This window comes from Erythrolamprus reginae, chromosome 2, assembly GCF_031021105.1.
Source record: "Erythrolamprus reginae isolate rEryReg1 chromosome 2, rEryReg1.hap1, whole genome shotgun sequence".
NCBI classification, from domain to species: Eukaryota; Metazoa; Chordata; class Lepidosauria; order Squamata; family Dipsadidae; genus Erythrolamprus; species Erythrolamprus reginae.
In genome coordinates, this window is record NC_091951.1 from 98,716,916 (window position 1) to 98,738,086 (window position 21,171).

General features: G+C 46.7%; 1 protein-coding gene across 2 annotated transcripts in view; it reads right to left on the reverse strand.

Annotated features, from left to right (window-relative positions):
* KIF20A (kinesin family member 20A) overlaps positions 1-21,171 on the reverse strand; it is a 34,484-nt gene that overhangs the window by 6,280 nt on the left and 7,033 nt on the right. For both annotated transcript variants that reach the window (XM_070738803.1, XM_070738804.1), the window contains exons 9-17: positions 18,888-18,999; positions 18,635-18,706; positions 17,669-17,809; positions 17,301-17,466; positions 15,050-15,208; positions 14,686-14,825; positions 14,468-14,570; positions 5,807-6,002; positions 3,150-3,241 (exon numbers count right to left, since the gene is read on the reverse strand). In XM_070738803.1, coding sequence (XP_070594904.1) covers positions 3,150-3,241; positions 5,807-6,002; positions 14,468-14,570; positions 14,686-14,825; positions 15,050-15,208; positions 17,301-17,466; positions 17,669-17,809; positions 18,635-18,706; positions 18,888-18,999 — 1,181 coding nt within the window. The remainder of the gene's footprint in view (positions 1-3,149; positions 3,242-5,806; positions 6,003-14,467; positions 14,571-14,685; positions 14,826-15,049; positions 15,209-17,300; positions 17,467-17,668; positions 17,810-18,634; positions 18,707-18,887; positions 19,000-21,171) is intronic.

The following is a 21,171-nucleotide window of genomic DNA, read 5'->3' on the forward strand; positions in this document are numbered from 1 at the left end:
GTTGGCGGAGACCTTTTAAAACACTCGCGCGGCTTCCAAAACGAGTCCTGAAGCCAAGCGCCAAAGGCGAACTTCTGCGCTTGGCTTCAGGACTCGGTTTGGAAGCCGCGCGAGTGTTTTAACAGGTCTCCGCCAACAATGGGAGCTTCCTAGCACCCCCCCCGAGCCCCCAACCCGGGTTTGGGGGGTGCTAGGAAGATCCCATTGTTGGCGGAGACCTTTTAAAACACTCGCGCGGCTTCCAAAACGAGTCCTGAAGCCAAGCGCCAAAGGCGAACTTCTGCGCTTGGCTTCAGGACTCGGTTTGGAAGCCGCGCGAGTGTTTTAACAGGTCTCCGCCAACAATGGGAGCTTCCTAGCACGCCCCCCCCGAGCCCCCAACCCGGGTTTGGGGGGTGCTAGGAAGCTCCCATTGTTGGCGGAGACCTTTTAAAACACTCGCGCGGCTTCCAAAACGAGTCCTGAAGCCAAGCGCCAAAGGCGAACTTCTGCGCTTGGCTTCAGGACTCGGTTTGGAAGCCGCGCGAGTGTTTTAACAGGTCTCCGCCAACAATGGGAGCTTCCTAGCACCCCCCCCGAGCCCCCAACCCGGGTTTGGGGGGTGCTAGGAAGATCCCATTGTTGGCGGAGACCTTTTAAAACACTCGCGCGGCTTCCAAAACGAGTCCTGAAGCCAAGCGCCAAAGGCGAACTTCTGCGCTTGGCTTCAGGACTCGGTTTGGAAGCCGCGCGAGTGTTTTAACAGGTCTCCGCCATCATGGGGAGCTTCCTAGCACCCCCCCCGAGCCCCCAACCCGGGTTTGGGGGGTGCTAGGAAGATCCCATTGTTGGCGGAGACCTTTTAAAACACTCGCGCGGCTTCCAAAACGAGTCCTGAAGCCAAGCGCCAAAGGCGAACTTCTGCGCTTGGCTTCAGGACTCGGTTTGGAAGCCGCGCGAGTGTTTTAACAGGTCTCCGCCATCATGGGGAGCTTCCTAGCACCCCCCCCGAGCCCCCAACCCGGGTTTGGGGGGTGCTAGGAAGCTCCCATTGTTGGCGGAGACCTTTTAAAACACTCGCGCGGCTTCCAAAACGAGTCCTGAAGCCAAGCGCCAAAGGCGAACTTCTGCGCTTGGCTTCAGGACTCGGTTTGGAAGCCGCGCGAGTGTTTTAACAGGTCTCCGCCATCATGGGGAGCTTCCTAGCACCCCCCCCCGAGCCCCCAACCCGGGTTTGGGGGGTGCTAGGAAGCTCCCATTGTTGGCGGAGACCTTTTAAAACACTCGCGCGGCTTCCAAACCGAGTCCTGAAGCCAAGCGCAGAAGTTCGCCTTTGGCGCTTGGCTTTAGGGCTCAGTTTGTAAGCCGCGCGGGTGTTTTAAAACCCCAATCTTCGGCTCCTCGCTGCTGCGACGGAAGTAAAAACACCATCTGCGCATGCGCAGATGGTGTTTTTACTTCCGCAGCGCTACTTCGTGAAAACCCGATCATTGCGAGGGGTCCTGGAACGGAACCCTCGCAATGATCGGGGGATCACTGTATAATTAATTAGGCAACATGAGCATCAAATTGCATTTTTTACGTAGCCATCTTGGTAACTTCAACGAAAATCTTGGTGCAGTCAGTGAGAAGCAGGGTGAGCGATTCCACCAAGATTTGAAGGTCATGGAGGCAAGGTATGGGATGTGCATATGATGGCTGACTATTGTTGGAGCATCAAGCGAAAATGTCCACATATTAAACACTCCAGCAAAAGCTATAAGCAAAACTTTTTACCTGAATATGTATAATTACCATTTGATAAAAAATAACAACTACAGTGGTACCTCTACCTAAGAATGCCTCTACTTATGAACTTTTCTAGATAAGAACTGGATGTTTAAGGTTTTTTTGCCTCTTCTCAAGAGCCATTTTCCACTTACAAACCCGAGCCTCCGAAACTGTAACTGGAAAAGGCAGGGAGAAGCCTTCGTGGGGCCTCTCTAGGGAGGAAACAGGGCCGGAAAAGGTGGGGAGAGGTCTCTCTAGGAATCTCCTGGGAGGAAACAGGGCCAGAAAAGGCGGGGAAAAGCCTCTGTGGGGCCTCTCTAGGAATCTCCACCCTCCCTGTGGTTTCCCCAATCGCATGTATTATTTGCTTTTACATTGATTCCTATAGGAAAAATTGCTGCTTCTTACAAAAGTTTCTACTTAAGAACCTGGTCACGGAACGAATTAAGTTCACAAGTAGAGGTACCACTGTATTTGTATGAACACAATTCAACTTGCAGTAACTGTTCTAGCCTTTGTATGAATAAAAATATTCTTTGTAAACAGTATATTCGTTAAGTTTTTACTTTACTTTCATTTATATACACAATTTGTATGAGTTCCTGAGGCTATTCTGTACCTTAAAAAGTTGATGTGATAGACAAAAACTCTAATTATTTTTAGATACAGAGGCCAAAACTTACTTGAAAACAAGTCACAGATTTAAGACAATGAAATTGCTGTTCCCCAGTGAAAGGACAAGCTTCCCCCTAGCGGAGAAGGGGAGCTAGAAAGAATACAAGTAGTCCTTGAACTAGGACCACTCATTCAGCAATTGTTTAAAATTACAGTAGAACTGAACAATAGGGGTTTACAATTGGTCCACAAAAGTGTGGATGCCATCACTCAGGCATCCAGTTTGTGACTTCAATGTCAGTGAGCTGCCACCATATGACTGTCATTTGCAACCTTCCCTGTGGCTTCCCAGAATATGGGGAAGCCAGAAGAGAAGGTCACCAGTTGCTCTTATAAGTCGCTCCCACTGCTTTTTCTCCCAAGGAGTTCCACCATAGAGAACATGATCCTAGAGGGCCCACTGCCTGCCTGCAGGACCTTCCCACCCACAGTGCCTCCCAATCACATCCACACACTCCTTTGCATTACTTGCCTGAGACTCCTGCCTCTACCCACTTAACAACCACACTGTCCTAGGGTTATGATGGCAACCTGGACTGCCTAGATTCCTATTGGTAAGTGATGTGGTCACATGATACTTCATTTTATTACTGCATCACTTAATGACAGCAATTGCACTCTCGGGTATTGTCGTAACTCAAGGACTACCTTGATCAGCAACATCCAAAAGAAAAGAAAATCTAATTTTTCTTTAAGCGAACTCTTGCTCCCTCTGTTAAAGTTACCTTTTGACCTTCTTCTAGTTTCCGGTCTAAATCAGCAGCAATGGGCCTTGCTGAAGGTGGCGGCTCCAACATTTTTCGATACTTAAGCAGTTCTGTAGGAAAACAGGGCCAAGTGCAAGAAGAAATTAAGCCCAGCAAATGAATTGCTAATGCACATGGTGGCTTCCAAATCAAGACCAAGTTTTGAAAAATAGAGATGTTTCCTGAGAAATATCAAATATCTCTTGTTTCTTTTCCATAAAATAAAGCACACTCACCGAAATTAAATGTAAGAAGGAGATTAGAGGTGATGATCAAATAATTATTTCTGTTTTTAAAGCTATCATATGCCTACGGCGCCTAAAACACAATTTGAGTATTGCCCAGAAGATCATATGCTGCAATGTCCTACCGGTCAATGACTACCGTATTTTTCGCTCTATAAGACGCACCTGCTGATAAGACGCACCTAGATTTTAGAGGAGGAAAATAGAAAAAAAATATTTTGAGCCAAAAAGGGGAGAGGAAGAGAGGAAGGAGTGAAAGAAGGGAGGGAGGGAGGAAAGAAGGGAGGAAGGAAAAGGAAAGCAAGAAATGGAGGGAGGAAAGGAAGGAAGGAAGGAAAGAAAGAAAGAAAGAAAGAAAGAGGGAAGGAACAGGAACAGAGGAAGGAAGCAAGGAAACTTATGAAAGGGGAGAGTAAGAGAGGAAGGACTGAAGGGAGGGAGGGAGGGAAGAAGGTAGGAAGGAGAAAGAAAAGAAGAAATAGAGGAAGGGAAGGTAAAAGAGAGAAAGAAAAAGAGCAAGAAAGAAAGCAAGAAAGAGAGAAAGAAAATGAAAGAGAAATAAAAATAGAGAGGGGGAATGAAAGAAATGGAAGGAGGGAAGGAAGGAGAGAAAGCAAGAGAAAGAAAGAAAGCAAGAGAAAGAAAAAAGAATGAAAGAGCAAGAGAGCAAGAGAGAAAAAGAAAGAAAGAAAGAAAGAAAGAAAGAAAGGCAACTTCAAAGAAAGGCTCACTGAGCATCTCTCACTCTCTCTCTTTCTATCCCTCTTTCTTTCTTTCTCTTCCTTTCTCTCTCTCCTCTTCCTTTATCTCCTCTCTCTCCCTCCCTCTCTTTCTCTCCCCCCTCTCTCCCCCTTTCCCTCTCTTTCTCTCTCTCCCTCTCTTGCTATCTCTCCCCCTCTCCCTCTCTCTTTCTCTCCCCCCTTTCCCTCTCTCTTTCTCTCTCTCCCTCTCTTGCTAGCTCTCCCCCCTCTCCCACTCTCTTTCTCCCTCTCCCTCTCTCTCCCCCTCTCTCTTTCTCTCTCTCCCCCCCTTTCTCTCCCTCTCTCTTTCTCACTATCTTGCTGTCTGTTGCTCTCACTCACTCTCGTTCTCCGTTCTTCTTAGCGGTGACGCGCGCACGCCCTGCCCGCCTCACCTTTGCCGAGAGCTCTCAGCAAGGGGGTTGTAGGAGAGGCGGGGCCGGCGGCAAAGGTGATATTCAATGTCGGGGGCGCACGGGCGGTTGCAGGCGTTCCCTATCTCCCTGCTAGCCCACTCGGAATATTCAAAATAAGAAAAACCTTCGCCGGCAAAGGCTTTTCTTATTTTGAATATTCCGAGTGGGCTAGCAGGGAGATAGGGAACGCGCCAACCGCCCGTGCGCCCCCGACATTGAATATCGCCTTCGCCGGCCTCCGCTGACAAAAGCCTTTGCCGGCATTTCCTCTCGGCGCAGCGGCGGGCGGAGAGAAGGAAGGGGGGGCAGCGGCGTCCCTCCTGGCCTTGGCGGGGCCGCCCGACCCTCCCCACCTCCTGCAAACGCGGCAGGCGGCGGGGGGAGAGCGAGGAGCCGGTTCCGGCGGGCGCGGGGCTTGGCTGGCTGGGGCTGGCGTGGGGAGCGCCGCTGGTGGTGAGGAGGGAGACCCTCCTCCGGGAGGGAGGGGGCCAGGCAGCAGCTAGCCAGCCAGCCGGCGGGATGGCGCTTCGGAGTTCGCAGCCTCCCCCCCCCCACCCTGCCTGCATCTTCGCTCCATAAGACGAGGCTGATTTTTCTTCCTACTTTGGGAGGAAAAAAACTGCGTCTTATGGAGCGAAAAATACGGTACTTCAGCTTCAACCGCAATAACACAGAGCACGCAACAGATTCAAACTTAATACGAACCGCTCCAAACTTGACTGTAAAAAATATGATTTCAACAATCGAGTTGTCGAAGCGTGGAACTCATTGCCGGACTCATTTGTGTCAACCCCTAACCCCCAACACTTCTCCCTTAGACTCTCCACGATTGACCTCTCCAGGTTCCTAAGAGGCCAGTAAGGGGCGTACATAAGTGCACTAGTGTGCCTTTCATCCAATTGTCTTTCCTTTCTTTCACCTATCTTATATATTCTCTTCCTTTTTATATATCCTCTCCTCTAAGTTCACTTTCACCCTCTCTTATATTATCACATGTCTATTTTTCTTCCTATGTATTTGTGTATTGGACAAAATGAATAAAATAAAATAAAATATGGTGATGGCTTCTTACTCAAAAGAAAGCCACTAAGGAAACAATTAAGAAGACTAAGTCAATAGGACAGGGAATAATTTAACTTTGGGCGCATTTACATCAACTTTCACAATATTACGGCAGTTTGCTTTTCCCCAAATGTACAGTCTGATCTCCATGTGAAATTAGAAGAGGACCTCACCTTTGGTAGATGCACTCAGCTCTGCCTGGCACTTCTCTAGTTTATCTTTCACTTCCTGCAATTCTTGATGCATAGATGTGTTTCGTCTGGATCTACGACAAGGTTCTTCCACATCTTGTCTCTTGCCTACTTTGGAATTTTCTTCTTTTGCCTCCTGCAAGGCAACTTCCAGTTCTTTTATCTTGTCCTCCAGATCCTAAAGCAAAAAAAAAAAAGATGCTTTAACTTGGAAATGGAGGTAACAGAGCTGTGGAACCAAAGAGGTATCTCCCCAAGGTTCCTATAAAAATGTGCCACTCTTAAGCAGAGGTCTTCAAACTTGGCAACTTTTAAGATTTATGGACATCCACTCTCAGAATTCTCCAACCAGCATATATAAAATAGATACAAAAGATAAAAGAAGTCGGACATTTCTAAAACTAAAACGTTATAAAATGAAAAACCCCATTAAAAAAAAGACAGTCACAGTCATACACATGCACACCATTCATAAAATTGGCCATCTAGGATGTAAAATTTATGGCCCCCAGGCCTGCTGACACTGCCAGGTCTTCCTGGCCTTATGAAAGGCCAGCAGAGTGGGGGCAATAGGGACATAGAGTGGAAGCTGGTTCCAAAGAGCTGGGGCAGCCACAGAGAAGGCCCTCCCCTGTGGTCCCACCAACCTACATTGCTTAGTCGACGGGATGCGGAGGAGGCCAACTCTGTGAGCTCTTATTGGTCCCAGGGAGGTATGAGGCAAGAGGCGATCCCGTAAACAGCCAGTATTAGGCACAAACAACCAGACCCATACTTGCAGAACTCAAATAAGTTAGTTTATTGTTCTGGGTGTATTCTGCAGGCATCTCCCTATTCTGGTAGCCTTCGCTGGGAGAGACTAGATAAAACTCAAAGGCATGGGGTGATTACACCTTGCTCCCTTGTGTTTTTAGCAGAAACTGATTTTCCCAGTTGAGCCCTCCTTCCAAATGATTGCTCTCCAAGATCAAGGCCAGTGATCACACATGTAAGAATCTTCCACTAGCAAAGAATTTCCATTATAGAACCACAGAATCATGTACCTGTTTTCTTAATTGTTAGCGATATTCAGCATTTTATTTATTGACTGGGATTGTAAGACCAAGTTGTCAAACAGCTCAAGGCAACCTTACCAGCAGTTTCCTAACCTAATCCAGCAGGAAATAACCAAATATAGTGATACCTCGTCTTACAAACGCCTCTTCATACAAACTTTTCGAGATACAAACCTGTGGTTTAAGATTTTTTGCCTCTTCTTACAAACTATTTTCACCTTACAAACCCACCGTCGCCGCTGGGATTGCCCCGCCTCCGGACTTCCATTGACAGCAAAGCACCTGTTTTTGCGCTGCTGGGACTCCCCCGAGGCTCCCCTTCATGGGAAACCCCACCTCTAGACTTCCGTGTTTTTGTGATGCTGCAGGGGAATCCCAGCAGCGCAAAAATGGGCACTTCGCTGGCAACGGAAGTCCCAGCGAGGGGAGCCTCAGCAAAATCCCAGCATCACAAAAACACAGAAGTCCGGAGGTGGGGTTTCCCATGGAGGGGAGCCTCAGGGAAATCCCAGCAGTGCAAAAACAGGCGCTTCAGCTGGCAAAAGGGGTGAATTTTGGGCTTGCATGCATTAATCGCTTTTCCATTGATTCGTATGGGAAACATTGTTTCGTCTTATAAACTTTTCACCTTAAGAACCTTGTCCCGGAACCAATTAAGTTTGTAAGACAAGGTATCACTGTAGCTACCAAATCATAAAAGAACATCAGTTTTGGAGAAGAGATTGGGCCAAACCTGACATCCAGGTAAAGAGTTGCAACAGAACTTTTTTTTCTAAAAAGCTTCATGTGGCACAAGTCCACCAAACTGTAGACAATTTTAATGCCCACAACAAACTGGAGTCAGAATGGAAGGAGGGAGGGAGGCATGCATCAATTACAAGAAGATGTCTTGGTAGGTCTCTCCATATCACAGTACAAAAATATAACAGTTTAAACTTCTCTAAACTGCCACTTCTTCGTTCGTGGCAGATGAAATAGTAGTCCCTGTATCCAGAAAACCCCAGTACAGTGGTACCTCATCATACGAACTTAATTGGTTCCAGGAGGAGGTTCGTAAGGTGAAAAGTTCGTAAGATGAAACAATGTTTCCCATAGGAATCAATGTAAAAGCAAATTATGCGTGCAAATCCTTCAGGAAAATCCCAAACTTTAGAAGGGAGGCGAACAGAGGGCAGGGAGGAGCAGCTAAAGGGGGCGGTGGAAGAAGCAAGGCTAGGCTAAAGGGTGAGTGGGAAGGAAGAAAGGCAAGGGGGGCACCCCTCCCTTTTCTTTCTTCAAAAGACACCCTTTCAGTTCCTTTGCAAGCACGTTGTTCTCCACTTGCACTGCTTCGGAGAGTCCAACATGGGTTAATCTTCAGCCAAGCTGGAAGGGACTGAGTTAAAAATTAGCATAATTTACTGGTCCAACCCCCATGCTGCCCTTCCCGGGTCAGTCTAAAAAACTCAGTCATAGTGTAGGGACACATGAGTTTTTCCTCCTAGGACTCTTAGAGTCTAGGGGTAGTTTTACTTGGTTTTACTTTATTTGGTTTTAATTGATTTAAGTGACTTTAATTGTGTACTTATCTGTTTTTAATTTTACAATGTGCTTAATGTATTTTTCTCCTTTCTGTTTCCTTTTCAGAATCATGGAGCAGCTCACCTTGAGGTGATTGGGCCCCTGCTCTGTGGAGCATTGCCCTAGTTTGTCTTCCCCAGGTCGGAGCCTCTTCCCTGCGTGGGTACTGCTCCCAAGTCTGGTGTTACCGGAGATGGAGGTCCCTGACCTGCGCGGCCATACCATCCTTGGAGCGGTTTCCTTGGACTCAGCACTGGAGATTCGAATCTCCCGCCGAAAACCGCCATCAGTAGAGGTCCCCGGCCTGCGTGGCCATACCTCAGGGCAAGGCGTTTTTATGTCAAGTTGGGCCAGGGCGAGCAGGAATTTGAAATTCCCGCCCAAAAACGCTGCCCGAGATCGGAATGAATCCGAGGATTCCCTTTTGCCGCCTGAGACGGCTACGGGACGAAACGGCCTTGAGAAAATGGCGCGGCACACAGGGGGCCGCCATTTTGGAACAGCCGGTTTCCGGCTTGAGGCCTAGAGAGGCAGGAAAGAGACCGGACTTCCTGTTTATACAGGAAAAGAACAGCGGTGGCCATTTTTCGCTCGGTAATACTTGTGTAACAACAGAAAAAGTTCTTTGCTTTACCCTTGCGTTGCGGTGGCTGCGAATTGATTCCCCAATGGCTGATCTTCCACAGCAGGGGACAGCAGAGCCCGCAACAGCAAAAGCCAAGGAGAAGACTCACTCCTCAAAGGCAAAGGCAAAAACCTCTCAATCAGCATCTGGACTAAGAGAGGCCGAGCGTCGAATTAAGGCATTGGAGGAGCAACTTGAGGCTCAGAAGCAATGCAATACCGCAGTCTCTTCAGTACCAGGTCAGAGCGGGGGAATGATAACCGGGACCCCCCCAAGGCTCCCAGAAGGAAGTGGCTTAGCTACAGACAGGGACTGGTCTCCAGATAGGTTCGGGGGCCCATCCCAGGTGGCTGAACCCATAAGGCCTGAAGTTGCCAGGCCACCCTCTGTTTCTCCTGCATGGCACATGGCACCTCAACCATTGCCGACTGCCACATTCACCCCAACAGCTGCGGGGCTCAGATCATCCCCAGATACCTGGCAACGCCTACCACCAGCCTTGCAAGATATGATCGCTTCAGCATATTCGCATGGCATAGCAGCTGGGGTGCAACAATACACAAGTGCACCACCTCCCTCTCCGCAACCTCCTCCTCCTTCTCTGCAAAGGAATATTTGGGCAGCACCAGCCCCCCCATCACCTGCACATGATTCATTTCTTGAAGACCCTGCGTTCAGAGGACAGGGATCAGAGCCAGATGATGGCCTGTCTGAGGATGAAGGGGCACCCCCAGAACCACCAGTGTATACAGGCCTTTTTAGGCCCGCTATCTTTCGTGTACTGCTCAATAAGGCAAAGTTGACTGTGGCTTTGGGCACACCTGAGAAGTCCACAGATCCAGCCTCAGCCCCTCCTCCGGCCTCTAGAGTACTCACGGAGATCCAAAGGGACGCTGACCTGATACCAGCCCCCAAAATTTTTCTGGACAACGTGCAGAGGCCTTGGCAATACCCAGCAGCTGCTCTGGGTCCAACAGCTTCTGAGCGTAAGTTTTACGCATTTGAGCCGGAATTGGAAAAGTTACTTGAATTTCCATCAGTTGATGCTCCAATTGCAGCACTAGTATCTAATGCATTAGTCCCTTCCGAGGTGGCAGATGGCCTAAAACCGGAAGACCGGAGGGCTGAAGGAATAAATAAAAAAGCTCACCAGATGTCGGCATGGGCCCTCAAAGCAGCTTCGGCAGCCTCATTTTTTAACAGAGCTTCGGTCCTTTGGCTCCAGGAAATGCTTTCGAAGCTGGGACCTGAAGAGGGTCGCTTAAGACAGGACCTTAATAAGTTGCTGGCTGCTGCGGAATTCTCAGCGGATGCCACTCTGTCCGCATCTCGTTTTTCCTCACGGGCTCTAGCAGCAAACCAATCAGCCAGACGGCTACTCTGGCTCCGGACTTGGCAAGCTGACGCCAAATCCAAAGGTCGTTTAGCCTCAGCCCCATTTGATGGGTCAAAGTTGTTTGGAGAGTCTCTTGACAAGGTCCTGGTGGAGGACAAGGACAAGAAGAAAGTCATGCCTAGATCTTACAGAAGGCAGGAAAGGCGCACGGCACCGTATTTTAGGCGCCAGCCCTTTCGAGCTGAATCTTCCTCCACTGCACCCCAGGCTGGAAGATCATATTCACAGGGGTCCTACTCCCAACTGTCCTACAGAGGGGACAGGGGTAACTTTGGAGATCGGAACAGGCAGTTCCAGCAATCAAGGAGGTCCTATCGGGGTTCCAACAGAGGAGGCTTTAGAAGGAACAAATGACTTTGCCACCATAGTTCCCATAGGGGGGCGGCTGCAGCACTTCACCGCCTCCTGGGCATCTATGTCCACCGACACTTGGGCCATAAACACTATAACTCAGGGACTCACCCTGGAGTTTGCCCTGAACCCTCCAAGCAGATTTCTGGAGTGTCCGGTACTTTCCAACAATCACAAGCGCAACCTCCTCTACCAAGAGATTCATCATCTTTTTCAAATCAATGCCATCGAGAAGGTCCCACCACACCAGGAGAAGCAGGGGTACTATTCCATAGTGTTTATAGTACCCAAGACTTCAGGGGGTTGCCGCCTCATCCTCAACCTGAAGCAGTTGAACCTGTATATAAAATACCGCAGGTTCAAGATGCACTCTCTAAGGACTATACTAGCTGCTATACGTCAAGGGGACTGGCTGACGTCAATAGACCTCAAAGAGGCATACCTCCATGTCCCAGTGCATCCAGATTCCAGGAAATACCTCAGGTTTTGTTTCGAAAACCACCATTTTCAGTACAAGGCCATGCCCTTTGGCCTATCATCAGCTCCCAGGACTTTTACAAAGTTATTGGACATTCTCACCGCAGAGCTAAGGACACGTCCTCTACGACTGATGGCGTATCTGGACGATATCATCATTCTGTCCAGCAGCCGCAGTCGGGCTCAACGCGACCTATCAGAGACTATAGCGACCTTGGCGGAGGCGGGGTTCTCTATCAATTACCAGAAGAGTCATCTCACACCAACCAGGTATCTACCGCACCTAGGTACCAACATAGACACCATGGAGGGCAAGGTCTTCCTATCGTCAGACCGCCAGGTCAAGGTCAGGGCGCTGATCACAGAATTACAACGCAGCCGTTCAGTAACACTGGCTTTTCTGTCCCAACTGTTGGGAGTTCTCATATCCTGCATAGACATTGTTCCCTGGGCCAGGCTACATGCCAGACCACTGCAGTGGTTCCTCATTCCATTTCAACAGAACCGGACCAGCCACTCTTCCAGATTGGTGTCAATTCCACCAGAGGTACGCCGATCGCTCCCATGGTGGAGGTCGTCAGCGTTACATCAGGGGTCACCGTTCCTGCTACAACAAGAGGTGACGATAACTACGGACGCGAGTCTCTCAGGTTGGGGAGCTCATTCCGAGGTGGGAATGGCCCAAGGATTATGGAGTCCAGAGGACCTCACATGTCCCAACATCAACTACTTGGAACTCAGAGCGGTTCACCTGGCCCTACGACACTTTACAGATCTGGTGAGGGGCCAGAATGTACTGATCCTTACAGACAATGTGGCGACCAGGGCACACATCAACCATCAGGGCGGCACGAAATCAGGCCGCCTGATGAGAGAATCTCAATCCCTGTTCAGGTGGGCAGAGCAACATCTCGCATCTCTACGAGCAGAGCACATATCCGGCACCTCCAACATACAGGCGGATTGGCTCAGTCGGACCACTATCGACCCGACAGAGTGGAGCCTGAGCTCAGATCTCTTTCGGGACATTGTGCGCAGATTTGGGACTCCGGAGGTGGACCTATTCGCCACCTGCCACAACACTCACTTACCAAGGTTCTTCTCAAGGTTCCCATCACCAGGAGCGGAACAGATCAATGCTCTAACCTGCCCGTGGCCAAGGGGTCTGCTGTATGCATTCCCTCCCATCTGCCTAATACCGAGGGTAATACACAAACTATTACAAGAGCAAGCAGAAGTTCTCCTGGTGGCTCCTCACTGGCCCAGACGCCCTTGGTTTGCGGACCTAGTGGACCTTTCAACTTCTCCCCCTTGGCGCATTCCACATCACAAGGTGGTCCTGATGCAGGGGTCAATTTGCCACCCAGACCCCCAGTGGTGGAGTCTTGCCGTGTGGCACTTGAGGGGGAGAGGTTAAGGAAGGAACGGATCCCAGATAAGGTGATATCCACCATACAGGCAGCACGCCGTCCTTCCACAACACGGATTTACCAAGCTACCTGGAAGGCTTACTGCTCCTTCTGCAGGGCTCGTGATCAAGACCCTCAGTCACCATCAGTGATTCAGATTCTGGAGTTTTTACAAGCAGGTCTGGATAAAGGATTGGCTCCGAATACACTTCGCAGACAAACGGCAGCTATTGCCACAATACTCAAAATGGACTTTGCTACTCCAATCTCCCAGCACCCATGGATCCGGGATTTCATTAGGGGAGCAGCGAACATCAGACCTCCTACTATACACCGTTTCCCCACATGGGACTTGCCACTGGTGTTACAGGCCCTCACGGAGCCTCCCTTTGAACCCTTGAGGGAGATACCGTTGCGTCTATTATCACTAAAGACGGCTTTCCTCACAGCAATCACATCGGCAAGGAGGGTCTCCGAGCTCTCAGCATTATCAGTACGATCGGACTTATGCATCTTCCACACCAATAGAGTGGTCCTCCGACCAGACCCTGCCTTTCTACCTAAGGTGAACACGGTTTTTCACAGATCTCAGGACATTGTGCTACCAGACTTTTGTGCCCAAGGGTCTCACCCACTGGAACTAAGATGGCACAAGTTGGATGTTAGACGGGCCATCAAACTTTATATCAGACGGACTAATACCTTTAGGAAAACGGAGGCCTTATTTGTCTCCTACTTTCCAGCATCTATGGGGAGTAAGGTCTCGCCCAAGACAATTAGTTGCTGGATTCGTTCCTGCATTATCACAGCATACAAATCACGATCTGCACCAATACCAAGAGGCATCACGGCACACTCAACAAGGAGCGCAGCCACTTCAGCGGCATGGACGACGCAGGCCCCGATTGACGATATTTGCCGTGCGGCAACGTGGGCCACGCCTAATACATTCATTAAACATTACAGATTGGACACTTTCGCTTCTGCTGAAGCAGCCTTTGGACGCAGAGTACTGCAGAGAGTTTGCACCGATACTGCGCCCCTGGTCCAGCCTTTCCCCCCCTAATATGTTGAGCTTGGGTATATCCCATGTTGGACTCTCCGAAGCAGTGCAAGTGGAGAAGAACCGTTGCACTTACCTGAACGGTCTTCTCGCTGCACTGCGAGGAGAGTCCAAACCCACCCGGCTGTTTGGGCCCAGGGTCTCATGGTTGTCATAGTTTGAGTTATTTCAAGTTGGTTGATTAATAAAGTTCTTTGGTTTACTATCACTATGACTTCGTTTTATTATAAGACTGACCCGGGAAGGGCAGCATGGGGGTTGGACCAGTAAATTATGCTAATTTTTAACTCAGTCCCTTCCAGCTTGGCTGAAGATTAACCCATGTTGGACTCTCCTCGCAGTGCAGCGAGAAGACCGTTCAGGTAAGTGCAACGGTTCTTCTCTGCAAAAAAATTTCCTCCCCCAAGCTGCCCCTCCCTCCTCCCTTTTCTTTCTTCAAAAGACACCGTTTCAGTTCCTTTGCAAGCACGTTGTTCTCTGCAAAATGTTTCCTACTCCAAGCAGCCCCTCCCTTTTCTTTCTTCAAAAAAGGGGGGGGAAAGAAACCCCTTCATCCCAGCAGCAGCTGCTTGGGTTCGTAAGGTCAAAATAGTTCGGAAGAAGAGGCAAAAAAATCTTAAACACCAGGTTCGTATCTTGAAAAGTTCATTAGAAGAGGCGTTCGTAAGATGAGGTACCACTGTACATCGTCTACCTTTTTTTCCTACCTCAATTTTCTCCAGATAGTAGTCTGTTAGCGACGTCTTCAGGTTATTCAGTTTGTCTTCATAAAGGTCCTCTAGCATCTCCTTTTCAGAATCTATATGGTCACTACAGTAGACATTGAAGAAGGAAGATGACACCGTAAGATGGGTGCATAGAAAGCCAAGGATCAATCACAGACTGGTTCCCTAGAAAGTGCAGGGGGCTCCAACAGCAACAATACCTTCTCCACTGATCTCGCTGTTGTTGGTGTGCCATCATCTCATTGCAGATTTCGTCACGGAGACGCATCTCCAGATGGAGCTTCTCCCGACGTTCCTTCAACAGAAGGTCTTGCACAGCTTTCACTATATGCACAAGATCCTGGATTTTGGGGGTGGGGAAAATACAAAGTACATGGTGATTTAGGTTCAGTGGGACAATCAACACCAGAATGCATCACACACCCAACCACCTGATTTAAAATCAGTGATCAATGCTTAAATCAGATGCTCAAAAGTTGAAGGATTCTAAAGCCCCAGAGATGTCCAATTGAGTAGCTCTGAAAACCTCTCCACTCATTAAATAAGGAAAGGCCAACTTTTTACCTCCGTATCATATGCAGTCACATCTGCTTCATCTTCGCTGTCTTCGTCATATTCTGTTTCTTCAGAATCCGTCACAGAGGCCTTACTAGTTTGAATGCTGTGTTCCTTGATGAGTGAATGGATAGACAAAAGCCCCACCTTTGTAGGAACCTGGATAAGCTGTAAGAGACCAAATTATACTATCAACACAGTTTAAAAAAACAATGGCACTCATTTCCTTCCACCTTATGCCAGGGCTACTCTGAACAGAATATATTGTTTATGTTTCTGAAAAAGGCATCCAAGACAAAATGGCAGTTTCCCCTCAGGAGGAAGCAATTTTTTGGGGGAAAACTCCACTGTCTTAAAGCATCTGCATAAATAATATGTTGGTTGAAACTATGGGTGATCATCTTCTATATGCTCATAGATTGTGTGCCTCCACATTCGCCCACACTAAAAATCTTCTAAAGCAGGAATTTTTTGTTGGGAATTGCCACTATAATATTTTTTATTTATTTGATATGCATGTGAAAGGCAGCTCCTTCCTTTTCCCTCAGTCCTGAAACAGCTGGAATGCCCAGAGAGCCACTGGGAAAACCAGTTACAGATAAGTAGCTTTTTGTTCTTTTATATAGTCTTTCTCACACAATTAGCAGCCTTGTTTATTCAGGTAAATCTATCACAGTATAAAATAAAGGGGAGAATAGTACATTCAAAGGAAGCACCAGATCACAGCAAGCTACCCAAACCACAGGAAAAGGACTAGAACCACGTAGCAACCTTACAAAAGCCCAGCAATTACAGGTTCAGAACTGAGTTATAGAAGTTGTAGTATATGTAGTAGAATGTCCTTCAGTGGTGCCTGGAGCAGGCAATTTAGGTCTGCTACTATCAAGCTCACAGTTTAGTAGAACACTAGGGGGTTAACGGCACATAGGACTTTTAGCCAGTCAACATCGAAGACTTTTGTTGCCACTGCTCCCTGGTTGGAAGGCAAAGGATGAAGCCCTGTACCTTTGCAAATATCAGCTTAAATTTGCTCAAACATAATTTGTTTGCTTTACAAAGTCCTTGTTGTGAGTGATGGGTGAAACCAATGTGACCCACATGCTCTCCTCCCATAGAACAATAAGATCACACAGGCTTGGCGTCCTCCAGGTTCTGTCAACTAAGTAATGCAGGTTGGCGGGACTGCAGGGAAGGGCCTTCTCTGTGGCTGCCCCAGCTCTATGGAACCAACTCCCCCCCCCCCCAGATGTCCATATTGCTCCCACTCTACTGGCCTTCCGAAAGACTCCAAAGACCTGCCTTTGCCGGCAGGCCTTGGGGCCATGAACTGACATCTGTCATGGCCAAATTATATTAATGCTATGTATGGGTGTTGTCTGGATTGATTGAGTTATGGGTTTTTTAAAACTGGGGTCATAGTTTTAGATTTTTGACTTCTTTTTTACTGTATTTGTATTTTTATATTGTTGTAAGTTGCCCTGAGTCCTTCAGGATTGGGTGACATAGAAGTCGAATTGAATGAATGAATGAATGAATGAATGAATGAATGAATGAATGAATGAATGAATGAATAATGAATCTAATAATTGGCTAGGCAAGTCAGAATTAATGGTACTAATAATATTGCAGTGAACTATCCTATTCTATCCCATCTGTTTTCTATCCACTAAAGCAGTGTTTTTCAACCAGTGTGCCGCGGCACACTACTGTGCCGTGAGACATGGTCAGGTGTGCCGCGAAGCTCAGAGAGAGAAAGAAAGGAAGAAAGAGAGAAAGAAAACAAGAGAGAGAGAGAGAAAGAAAACAAGAGAGAGAGAAAGACATAGAGGGAGGGAGGGAGAAAGACAGCAAAAAAGAGAGGAAGAAAGGAAGAGAAAGAAAGAGGGATGGAAAGAGAGAAAGCAAGAGGGAGGGAGAGAAAGAGGGAGGGAAAGAGGGAGGGAGAGAGAAAGACAGCAAAAAAGAGAGGAAGGAAGGAAGAGAAAGAAAGAGGGATGGAAAGAGAGAGAAAGCAAGAGGGAGGGAGAGAAAGAGGGAGGGAGAGAAAGAGGGAGGGAGGGAGAGAGAAATAGAGCGAAAGGGAGGAAGAGAGAGAGAGATTTTTTTGTGCAAACTTTTTTTAGCCCCCCCCCCCCCCCTCTCAATGTGCCCCAGAGTTTCGTAAATGTAAAAAATGTGCCGCGGCTCAAAAAAGGTTGAAAATCACTGCACTAAAGAACTCAGAAACTACTAAAATGAACACCAATGTTTATTTTCTCACCTGGCTGGCAATGGCAGAGAACTTAGCCACGTGGAGGGTCTCATCATAGGACGAAGCACATGGGTTGATATTGACTATCATACAGGACTGCCCACGTCCTGTGAAAAAGCCTTGGAACACGCGGGTTAGTTTGCTATCCCGGAAAGGCACCACATTCTGCTTTGACCTATTTAGAGAGAGAGAGGGAAGAGGATTTGTGGTCTGGAAATGCTAATACAAAACGTGAAGCCTACCCACACACATCATCGCGCTCATCTTAACCTAGAACATATCAGTATCTTCAACCATACTGGGCGTAATAACAGAAAGGGCCAGACAAAGCTACAGACAATGAATGAATGCTAAAAGTGGAAATTCCTTTAACTTACTTGGTCTGATTGTGTCGCAGGATTGAGAGACATCGCCCCAGAGTGTGCAAGGAGGTATTGATGTTATTGGCTTCTTTCATGCGGTCCCCCGTTCTCTGTTCTTTGCAGCGTTCTGAGCCAGCAAGGTCACACAGTGACAGCCTGGGGAATAGAAAGAGGAGTGTTTGATGCAAAGCCTGGTTCCATCCCCCACTTCTCCCCCCTTCCAGTGTAGCCCCCCCCCCCCCCAAAAAAAATCATATTCTAACTTGAGGTTAGAAATTCTGGCAATCCGCATGAGAATCCATGACAACATCCAATCATAGTTATGCCCTTTGACTCTGCTACTTTAGCAGATGCAGTGGTTAGAATGCAGTACTGCAAGCTACTTCTACTGACCGCTGGGTACCTGTAATTTGTCAGATCGGATGTCACCAGATTCAAGGTTGACTCAGGCTTCCATCCTCCCGAGGACGGTAAAAGCACTATTAAGCGGTATATACAGTAGTACCTCTAGATACGAGCTGCTCCACATGCGAGTATTCCAAGTTACGAGCCGAGACGCAAGCAAAATTTCTGTTTGACACCCGAGCTCAAATTCGGGATACGAGCCGAGCGTCCACTAGGTGGCGCAAGAACTCCATGCTTCCAGTTATCTCGGCGTAAAAAACAATGTCTAAAGGCATTCGTTCGAGATGCGAATTGATCGACATTTGAGCTCCGGTCTGGCACGAATTAAACTCGTATGTCGAGGTACCACTGTAGTCTTAAGTGCTATTGTTATTACTATTTAGGTTGCCTTGCTCCATACAAGAACACAGGGAAGACTTTTTCATTCCAGGTTAGACACAAGAGTGAACATTTTACAGCAACCAATGTTGTCATTCTGACAAACACGTCAAAGCTACACAGGGCAGCTTTCCCTTTGCATATTATCACAACAAAGCTGTCTTTCCCATTCCCTTCAATAAGAAAGTTTCCCCTTACTCGCTGATCTTTGAGACCGTTTTACTGCTGCCTTCCTGAAGGTGTAGAATTCGGATGGAGAAGATGCTGTGACTACAGAGAGAAAGAGAAGAACTATTTTTAGAAAGTAAACCAGTTTTCAAATGCTTAAGCTCATTTATTCTCATATTTCCCAAACTTGGGCAAATGAAGTTTTTTGTACAGAGAACATACTTCACTAATAATTCAGAATCCCAACACTTTCCCTGTAACCAAAGTGAGAAATATGACAGACCTGCGGCTAGAATTCTCATTCAAGTGGGTGCTGGCAAAACTTTGGTTTCTCCGGCCTAATTTCAACAGTTTCCAGGCCTCTTCAGCATTTTGCACATTCACCCAGTTCAGGTCTACAAAAACAAAGATGAGTCAGGGAATTGAAATAGCAGGAATTAGACTCCGTATATATCTAGGAATCACACTTCAATAAAGGGACTGTGTCTTCTAACATTGCTATTTATATATTTATATATATATATATGTTTTTTTAAACACACATACCAACATACAATGTGTTGTGGTTAGCTCTGGCCCAGCTCCTGCCCCAAGGACTGTGGATGTGGGGGAGACATCCACATGCCGCGGGCCTGTTTTGCTCCCAGTGGAATCTGCTGATGAAGGCTCCTCTGACCAAGGAGACATGAGTGACAGGGAGGAGGAGAGTGTGGCAGACAGCTCAGAAGAAAATCAATTATCTAGCTCCTCTTTGGATTCAGAACAAGAGTTAATGATACAGCCATCCATGCAGAGAGCGATGCATAGGCAACAACAACTGAGAGATTATTATAAAAGAAAATGAGGCCACCTGTGGTTGGGTGGGGCTGTGGTGATTAGTGAGGCTGCTATAAAGAGCAGCATGTGGGTTTGGCCATTGTGGAGGATTATCTGATCGTTGTGTTTCATGCCTGCTTTGCTAACTTCGACCTTGGTGTGTTGCTTTTTCCCCGCTTTGAAACTAAAGCAAAGTGTGTTTCACTTTGTGAAAGAAGAAGGACTGTGAATTACCTCACAGCTGCAAGCTAAGTATCTCAGAACTGATAAGGGACTTGTACCAATTACCAATTTGTTTGGAGACGAGTGCTCTTTGCTATACCAAAAGAGGGCTTAGTTTAAGTGAATTTTCATTATAAAGAACATTGTTTTGAATTTTCAAACGTGTGTGTGTCTGCAATTTGTATCTGACTTTTCGGGAGGATTCTGCCAGAGAGCTCGACAGAACACAATGTATTTTCTCTGAACAAAGTATTGCTCGAGTCAAAACACCCCGATGGACAATTTTTATATATTTCCCATTTCTCCCATATTCTTTCTCTGTTTTTTAAAAAAATTCTATTTACCTCCTGCTTCTTTTCTAACATCCCTGCTGTTCTGATAATAAAATGTCACACTTGTACTATTTGGGTCGAATATGACCCGGACCAAAAAGGTTTAATTTAGATACTTAAATTCAGTCTTTTTGAAAACTTTTTTCACTGGGATACTAGTTTGAACTTTTCTGAACACGATGAAAGTAAAATTGAGATGAAAAAAGTAATGCTTATATTTTTATTTTGCTCATAAATGCCCACACCTAGCATTTTTGTGAAATGTTTTCAATTTATAGATAGTTTAGCCTGCAAACTGCATAAAGGTTTGCTATATTTGGTGTTGGGTTGCTAGTTTGAACATTTCTGAACATAATGAAATGAAAATTGAACTGAAAAAATTGATGCTTATTTGTTTATTTTGCTCATTAAAGGGCTGACCCCACATTTTTTCAAGCATTTCACTTTATAACTTTTTCTAGGTCCCTAATTCCAAATATTTTCAATAACTTTGGCATTGATATACTAAAATGAACATTTCTAAACATAACGAAAAGAAAATTGAAGTGAAAAAATTATGCTTATTTGTTTATTTTGATCAGAAAAGGCCCCCACCAGGCAGTGCTCAATTTTTTCAGTTTATATACATATGCGGTGAATTCAAAATTACATACTTGTTTTTAGTAAAATGTATTTATTTCATAAAATTAGTTGTCTGGCCATCACGTACTTGCTTTTCAAAAGGATATTCCAAATATTTTCAGCCAAATCTATATAAAAACTGAAATTAATGGCACACAGCAAGGGCGAGGGGTGGTGGCCCTTTTGTGAGCAAAATAAACAAATAAGCATAGTTTCTTTCAGCTCATTTCTATTTTTCCTATGATCAGTAATGTTCAATTTAGTATATCAATACCAAAAGGGGAAAAAAATTGGAGATTTGGAGCCTAAACAAATATAAACTGAAAGAAATGGTCCAAATCATTTGGGGGGGGGGGGCTTTTCTGAGCAAAATAAACAAATAAGCATCAATTTTACAGTTCAATTTTCATATCATCATGTTCACAAATGTTCAAACTAGTAATCCAATCCAAAAGGTCTTCAAAAAAGTTGGAACTGGCAGGCTAAAAAAAATGTAAAGTGGCAATGATTGCACACAGCCGAAACGTGGTTTGGGCTTTCTGGGTGAAATAAAAATATAAGCACCAATTTGAAACC